The sequence below is a fragment of the Sinocyclocheilus rhinocerous genome, unplaced genomic scaffold, assembly GCF_001515625.1.
Source record: "Sinocyclocheilus rhinocerous isolate Xijiao unplaced genomic scaffold, SAMN03320098_v1.1 scaffold601, whole genome shotgun sequence".
In the NCBI taxonomy this organism is placed as follows: domain Eukaryota; kingdom Metazoa; phylum Chordata; class Actinopteri; order Cypriniformes; family Cyprinidae; genus Sinocyclocheilus; species Sinocyclocheilus rhinocerous.
Genome location: NW_015656605.1, coordinates 554,681 through 563,312, shown reverse-complemented (window position 1 = coordinate 563,312; position 8,632 = coordinate 554,681). Strand labels below are relative to the sequence as shown.

The window sequence follows — 8,632 nt, the reverse complement described above, 5'->3', positions numbered from 1 at the left end:
TTGAAGGTTTGTTTTGACTAAATAAATAAATAGCTAAATGGAGATGAAATATTGTTTTGATTTGCGGTATATGTGAGAAAGGGGTGAAAATATGAGAAATAAGAAACATCTGTCCAAGAAATCACTTACCAAGTACAACATTCAATTGCCCTGTTTTGGTATTAAAGTCACCATGAAATCAAATTGGACAATTCTTATTTTTAATGGAATATTGCAATGTTTATTACAGCGGTGTGAGGGCGGGAAAACCTGTCACTCACACGATATCACAGCAATAGCAAACCACAGATCTAATCAAATCCCGATGGTCCAAATTAAATCCCGCCCTACATTTGTTCTTATTTGAGAAAATCTGGGGTCGGTCTTCATCTGAATCACACAAACAACTACAATCCAATACAAACCTCCTTCATGTACTCTTTCAAAAGATGTGAAATAGCTTCTTGACATGATGTTAACCACACAAACAAACAGTGTTTGAGGGCGGGTCGAGTTGAACATAGGCGGGCATTATGCAAATGTGTTACCCTGTGACGTGTAGCCGTCACAGAAGTGAGATTCGAATTACTGACGACTCGTTTAGGCTGTTCAGAGTCTATTTTTTTCTTTTGGGAGACAATAACTTTATCATGCAATTCTGGCTTCACAACTTTGCAGATCATTTACATTCACAAACAGCTACATTACACACTGCATGAAAGGCAATATTCAAAATGGCATGATAGGGGCACTTTAATTTCTCCTGTCCCTATCAGAGTAGGGATTATATCTGAGCAGTGGCTTGAGTAACCTGCACAAACCTGGGAACGGGAATTCTCTTGTTCACCCCTTCCCAAATATGATTGCTGTCATATCTTGATGATCTGGTGGGCATCTGTGTGTTCCAGCTCCAAACTCTTTCTGATGATGGTCACCAATTTCCCTGCTCCCATCAGAGTTCCCAAAACAGTTCTCTTCTGTTACTGTGAATGAATTGAGAAATGTGCAATATGACGACTCTAGTTAAAGGTGCCATACAATGCATTGATACAATATTTTAAATTCTTCTCTGATGTCTCCAGAGTGTGTATGTGAAGTTTTATCTTAAAATACCCCACAGATAATTTTTTATAGCTTGTTGAAATTGCCACTTTTATGGAGATATATCCAGCTGCAGACCCGCAGCACCAGCAGTTTCAGAACCGGAAGTGAGGGGCGGAGTTATTGACAACGAGAGAGCACGGTGAGTATTCTGTAATGTTTTTGCTATCGTATGTTTGATAATTATCGTATATATTACGTTAAGCATTTATCTGCTAAGTACTTAATGTGTGCTTGGCTTTATTATCTTATATTGAAACTTGAATTTGTTGTCATACTTTATAGTATATAACTTTTTTCTGTGGATGTTTCGATTAATTTTCGGATGCATGCTGTAAATGGGCCTTGTGGTGAAGTTTTGAAGACGTTTATTATTCATAAAAATAAATAGTTTGCTTTAATTCCCTCTGTTATATGCATTGTTTGTGTGTTAATATTACCTTGTAGTTTAGTTATTTTAATCCCATTTGTCATCATTGAGATAATTGTGTGTGGCTTCATCTCTTGTAGAGACATATAAGGATTCAGAGAGTTGACACATTACCTGAGCTGCAGCAGTGCAACAAGTGTTACAGGAATTACCAGCAATCTTGGTTCTGCTTGACCAGCATGTTTAAGCCAGCCATGGCTGCGGTTCTGTGGCTGTGGTTCTGAAACTGCTGGTGCTGCGGGTCTGCAGCTGGATACTATTGCTTTTATGAGCCAAAAAGCACCGTTTTTGTGTTTGTCCCTTTAAATGCAAATGAGCTGGTGCTCCCGCCTCCGTTTTCAGAAGAGTGTGGAGCTTCAAGAGCTCATGCTCGCGGGCATACCGGTGTTACGGTTTAACTGGTGGTGACCGTGTTACTGACGTCACATTGCTTCCAAATGCAATTTTTAGCTACCACATTTCTATTTACGATCATTCTGGTAGCACGTGAAGGCAGCATTAGTGAAAACAGGCAGACACGATGGTAGCTTTAGCAACATTAGCCTTACAGAGAGCCAAGAATCTCTTTTGGAAAACAAAATATGACGCGTGATGCTTACTTTGTCTGTAGTTTGTAGTTCGTTTGCGCACGAAGCGTTGGTATCGATCCCTCGTTCAGAAGTAATCTTTGCACAACTCCAGCGCTGAACTGGCCCTCGTTTGTGATTAGCACAAACAGGACTTTAATGTTTTTCCGGGACATTTCCTTCGAAAATGAAATTTAACCACCGTGTCCTTAGCAGTGTATGAAATATGCATTCCATATTTAATGAGTTCATTCTTGTCTACACAGCCCAAAAGACATTTATTCATTTTCACAAACTGTAAATGTACCTTTTTAAATGTTATCAGAAATGTCTTTTTACTATGCCTACTAATTACGCTTATTGTTTTGCATTTTAGGCTCATTTGATCACAGAGTATGTGCTTCAAATGTTATTGTTGCAAGTGTAATTTAGTTTATTATTATTATTATTATTCATATCGGGGTGTACCTTTGCACACAAACCTTCGGGAACATTTAGAATTGTGTGCAAAACAATCCTGTACTCTGCTCGAGTCCTGTTATAAAGTGCATACAAACAAAATTATTTCGTTTAACATAGGTAGCTTAGTAAGCGACTACACTCTTCACATTCCCTGATAGCACACGTACATCACAGAGACGTCTATTTGACGTCTGCATTACATCTGCAAGACGTATTTTTACAGTGTTTGCTCATCTGCAATGCGTCTATAGGACGTTTCCTATCAGATGTCAAATAGACGTTTAGAAGATGTCTTTAAGATGTTTATGATTTAGAATGCATGTGAAACTGACATCTTAGAGACGTCTATCAGATGTTTGTACACAGCAGATGCTTTCCAGATGAAGCGATCTTCAACAGACCTCTTGCAGACGTACCTGTGCTATCTGGGTTCTAAACAGTTTCATTGCCCTTAATGCTTTTCTTTGTATTTTGTATCTCTTTAACCTAAACATCCAGGCAGCAGGATGAAATGACATGATCCGATAATTAAAATTCCTCCTGCTTTACTAGGGTTTAATGTGAGCTCTGTTGATACATCTAAGTGATCCACCGCAACATGATGAAAATAAACGCAGGCGCAGTGGTGCCTCGCATTTACATTCAGGCGCATGTCGGGCAGCTATCGGGGTCCTGTCATTCTGACACGTGTCATCAGCGGGCGTCGGTCCGGCGCAGACACGTGTGCTGCTGTTCTTAAGAGATTCTCCAACACAGTGAGCACTGATTTAGTGTTTCTGTACTAGTTACTAAACAGCACCGATGTAGCAGCATGGTACAGTAACGTGTCAGACGGTAATACATGCAGGATTTCCACTATCATCTAGAAGTAATTAACCACAGACATATGAAGCATAAGTCAGAAGATACAGGATCCCAAGAGTGGTTTCATTATTTTACACTGAATATATGACAGTGCACTGATCTCTAGAGTTTTTGGTTATTAAAGTGAGTTCAGTAAGTATCTTTGGGTTGTTCTTGTAGTCATGGAGTACATGCAAGCCCCGGCATCAAGCACACAAGGCAACATGTGAGTATTACATGAGTCTTTTTAGTGTTTTCAAACGTTCATCTCTGTCTAGGCTCTAGTAAGCCTCACTTTCTCGGCTTGAGCTAGCTGTTTTGATTGAGATCCTTTCTGAATCCCTCGTTCTTTTCTTGCAGCCTGTGCTGTATGTGTGGCATTGCCATTCCTCCAAACCCAGCCAACATGTGCGTCTCCTGCTTGAGGAATAAAGTGGACATCTCGGAAGGAATTCCCAAGCAAGTCACCGTCCATTTCTGCAGGCAGTGTGAACGGTGCGGTCTGTCAGTGTAACTGACTCAATAAACCTTGACCATGTCTTCTGTCAGTGGATAGTGCAGTTAGGGTCGGAGCACAGCTGAGAAACATTACCAGACATTATAACACGTATAGTTCCGGTGCTTGATTCTGATTGGCTGAGCCGCGTTCGAAGCTGTTGTAAATGACTCTACAAAGTAACATACACCTTTGTTTACGTTTGTCTGTTGCTCGGCAACCACTTTGTTGCAACCACAACTGTTTCTGAGGAACTACATTGTTTGGTGGAAGAATACAGTTTTTATTAATATCATTACACTTTATTTGCTCTGTTTTATTTTGTGAAACCTAACTACGTATATGGAATAACCGTTTTATAAAAGCAATAATCCCCGTGAAGCCGTTTCACGTCGTACCTAACAACGGCCCTTAGCTGTTATAAATTCACTGTAAACCACGGCTTCTTGGGGTTTATTGCTTTATTAACTCACAGCTGATAAATGCTTTATGAGCAGTATATAATGGCCAGATTTTAGTTTTTGGGTGATTGTCCAGTAAATTTGGGGAACTTTCCAGTATTTTTTGGAATATTCCAGGGATTTTTGGAAAGTTTTCAGAAATGTTCCACCCCTTTGCAACCCTATAAATAACAGACATTAAAAACAAACTGAGCAGTGCAAAAGAATCTAAAGGAAAGCAGAGTTTTAGCTGCTTTTTAAACGTCCAAAGGGAGAGCAACCTCAACTTCTCTCGTGTGAATAAATGCCAATAATCTGTGCAACTGTGTAATTCAGTTTTTAGTGAAGAGACCCATTGTTTTGATTAAATTGCTAAAATTGAATTGGCAAACACCTCTCCAGTTTTTCCAGAGGAGAACATATATGTTGTAGTTGATTCAGAATACGATTGTGTGTGTACAGAAACACTGCATAGCTCTAAAGCATGTCGGCGTCTTTTTTTTTTGGAGCTGAAGGATTAACCAGAATATGGATTTAGAAAAGTAAGTGTGTGCTCGTGTCTAAACGAGGGTTACCTGTGTGTCTGTAGGTACCTGCAGCCTCCGGGGACGTGGCTCCAGTGTGCTCTGGAGTCCCGCGAGCTTCTGGCTCTGTGCCTTAAGAAACTCAAGGCTTCCGTGGCAAAGGTCAGTAACTCGCAGAATCATCATGGCATCGAGGACAGCTGCAGCTGATGCTGAGTTCACAGTGTGTTTCTTTTATTACCATCAAGGTGAGACTTATCGATGCGGGCTTCTTATGGACGGAGCCGCACTCTAAAAGAATCAAGATGAAGCTGACCATCCAGAAAGAGGTAGTGTAGGAGACTTCTAGACTGAGGGGACTCCAGATTGGAAGTGTTTCAGTGAGACTGATGTGTCTGTAGGTCATGAATGGAGCCATTCTGCAGCAGGTGTTCGTGGTGGAGTTTGTCATTCAGCCTCAGATGTGTGAGGATTGTCATCGGGTGGAGGCCAAAGACTTCTGGAAAGCAGTCGTGCAAGTCAGACAGAAGGTACACACAGGAGACACATGCCTGGGGCTGAGGGTCGCAACACAAAAATGTGACCCTGCAGCACAAAAGCAGTGTTAAGTCGCTGGGGTATATTTGTAGCAATAGCCAACAATACATTGCATGGGTCAAAATTATAGATTTTTCTTTTATGCCAAAAATCATTAGGATATTAAGTAAAGATCATGTTCCATGAAGATATTTTGTGAATTTCCTACCGTAAATATATCAAAACTTAATTTTTGATTAGTAACATGCATTGCTAAGAACTTCATTTGGACAACTTTAAAGATGATTTTCTCAATATTTAGATTTTTTTGCACCCTCAGATTCCAGATTTTCAAATAGTTGCATCTCAGCCAAATATTGTCCGATCCTAACAAACCATACATCAATGGAAAGATTATTTATTCAGCTTTCAGATGATGTGTAAATCTCAATTTCGAAAAATTGACCCTTATGACTGGTTTTGTGCTCCAGGGTCACATTAGCATTGACTGATGTATCGCCATGGCTGATAATTGCCCTGTTTTTGTTTAGTTGGACGCTATTACATACAGGGTTGCCAGGTTTTCACAACAAAACCTGCCCAATTGCTACTCAAAACTAGCCCAAGACTAGGCCAGTCGCATTCTGGGTGCTAAGGGTAAAATACACGTTTTTGGTAGGGTTCCAAAATTTGGCAAAAATTGCATTCCAGTGGCTAAATATCACATAATTGGGGTCGCTTCAACCCCCCGCGGACATGAAAAACGACCCGCGGGAAAACCACAGACTTGCCAACCCTGATTACATATAATAATATTTAATCCTAAAATATCTAAATCTAAATTTTAAGTTGCATTGAAGAGTTAAAGTAAATTGTCATTTATCAAATTTGACTTATCAGAGACATTGCCTTTGTGCTAGTTGTGTCTTAAAGTGACAGCAGCCTAATACTCCTGCCGCTGGCATTAATGCTAATCAAAATCCCTCACTACTCTTGACTGAGTAGCTTTATTAGCTTTAAGAGGATCAACGGCTGTTTAATTTATACAGTGTTTTGTTTTATAGTTAATTTGATTGCTTCATTCAATTTCTACAGTGTTTCTTACATGAATGCTGTTGTTGGACTCGCCTGACAACCTAAACTCTTTGTTTGTGCTGTGATTGTTGTACTTTTGTATTTATTTCTCTTGCTGCTTTGTTCTTATTTTATAACCGACTGGTTTACGAACTGTACTTACATTATAAACTATGCTGGTATTAGTTAGACTAGTATTAGTTTTTCCTGTGGTATCGAAATTGGTCCGTTTTGTCTTTTGTTACTGTGTGATAAAGCTATTTCGGCGTAATATTCAGAATGAAAAGTTAAGGGCTTCAGTATAGAAATTAGATCGTAAATCATGAAGTCATGGAAATTCATTGGTCCAAAAGAGTGCGAACCCATGAGCATCTTGAAAAACACAAATATGCAATTGTCACATTGCAGTTGCACAATTATGAAAACCAAAAGTAAACTGAATTTTGACTTCAATATGCTAATATCTGTAGTCTTCAGCAATTTTGTTGTTAGATTTTTGGCTCCCTAACTACTGCTGAACCCTATTGCTTTCAGACATTTATATTTACCTTCTGTGTTTATTATTTAAAGGATTGTGGTTGAAGTTTTTATTTTTCAGACTGTCCACAAAAAGACGTTTTACTACTTGGAGCAGCTGATTTTGAAACACAAGCTCCATCAGAGCACAGTGCGCATCAAAGAGATTCATGGTATGTTTCCCATCGTCCTCCTCAGTGTTTGTCGTCAGGATGCTGTATTATGAGTTCATAGCCTGACCATAGTCGTGCTTTTTAATATTCATGCCTGTGTGCTTTCAGAGGGCATTGATTTTTACTACGCCTCTAAGCAGCACGCTCAGAAGATGGTGGATTTCTTGCAGTGCACCGTTCCCTGCAGGTTTGGCAGTCATATCAGTAAATGTTCAAAATGTCTAATAAAACAAAAGGATAATTTGTGCATCTGTACTGTTGGATTGGAATAAAAAGAAAAGTTTCCAAACGTATCGTTCTCTTTGCAAAAGTGTATCAGAAACAGTCAGTGAGTTGAGAGAGAGCTGATAGCTTGTATCTAATCGAAGCCCTGTTGTGATGTGGTCTTATAAACTAACAGTGAATGTTGTTTGTGAAGGTCGAAGGCGTCTCAGCGGTTGATCTCTCACGATATTCACTCCAATACCTACAACTACAAAAGCACCTTCTCAGTGGAGATCGTTCCTGTGTGTAAGGTAAACACGACTGAATCATTTTGAAATAATCTGGAATCATTTGCACAACATTTCACATTAGGGCTGGGCGGTATGACGGTATATATCGGTATGCAAATATATCTGCGTAACATAGTACTGCTTGAACGGCATACACCTTTGAGTGCGAAGGAAACATGCATGAATGAGAAAATAAAGAGTGGGACTCACTTGATGGTTATTAAGTGCAATAAGCAGTGAAAAAGAACTCAATGCGGTGCTCGCGCTGACTGACAAACACTCAGAAAGCGCCTCTCTCAGACAGCATGTGATCGCAAAAACAGATCTCTTTTGTGCTTGAATGGTCAAATATGCACACAGTAATGTCGTAATGCCCGTCGTGTGGTGTGTTCAAGTAAACTCAGTCAGTTATATGTTAAATAAATGTGAAAACCAGATGTGTTTCAGTATGTTGGATCTGTGCAGTCGGTCTTAAAGGGACAGCAGCCTTATTTACCTGCTGCTGTCTGTCATTATTAATGTTAATCATGTTTGATTGATACAGTGAAGACTATACAGTGTTTCATTTATACACTTTATTCAGTTTCTGTAATTTTTATTTCTACATGTTAAATAAACCTACTGTAGCTGAATAAATTAAAAGTTTATTTTATATTTATTTGTTCTGTTGTGTTGTAATTTTGTTTCTTTTTCTTGTTTTTAATTTAAAAAAAAAACTATATCGAGATATATATCGTTATCGTGAAATAAAATTTCTCATACCGTGAAATAAGGTTTTGGTCATATCGCCCACCCCTATTTCACATGCGCTTTCATGCTAGGTGAATGCTTTTCGTTTTATTTCCTGGTGCTCTGTTGTGTGTAACACAGTCAGGAAGTGCAGTGTAATCATTAGAATGAGTATTTTTAGAAAAGCGTGACGCCTTATTCTGTCCTCTAGCTTCAGCTCTTCTCACACACACACACTCACATACACACTCTCTCTCTCTCTCTCTCTCTCTCTCACACACTCACACAC

The 8,632-nt window shown here is 39.3% G+C and overlaps 1 protein-coding gene across 2 annotated transcripts in view; it reads left to right on the top strand.

Moving 5' to 3' along the window:
- The first annotated feature begins 3,189 nt into the window (after window positions 1–3,189).
- Window positions 3,190–8,632, top strand: part of LOC107720439 (60S ribosomal export protein NMD3-like) — a 14,928-nt gene continuing 9,485 nt past the window's right edge. For both annotated transcript variants that reach the window (XR_001637616.1, XM_016528136.1), the window contains exons 1-9: window positions 3,190–3,293; window positions 3,562–3,607; window positions 3,742–3,876; window positions 4,907–5,003; window positions 5,090–5,170; window positions 5,243–5,371; window positions 7,030–7,120; window positions 7,229–7,307; window positions 7,539–7,635. Coding sequence is in view for 1 of the 2 variants with exons in the window: in XM_016528136.1 (XP_016383622.1) it covers window positions 3,564–3,607; window positions 3,742–3,876; window positions 4,907–5,003; window positions 5,090–5,170; window positions 5,243–5,371; window positions 7,030–7,120; window positions 7,229–7,307; window positions 7,539–7,635 (753 nt within the window). In the remaining variant the exon portion in view is untranslated. The remainder of the gene's footprint in view (window positions 3,294–3,561; window positions 3,608–3,741; window positions 3,877–4,906; window positions 5,004–5,089; window positions 5,171–5,242; window positions 5,372–7,029; window positions 7,121–7,228; window positions 7,308–7,538; window positions 7,636–8,632) is intronic.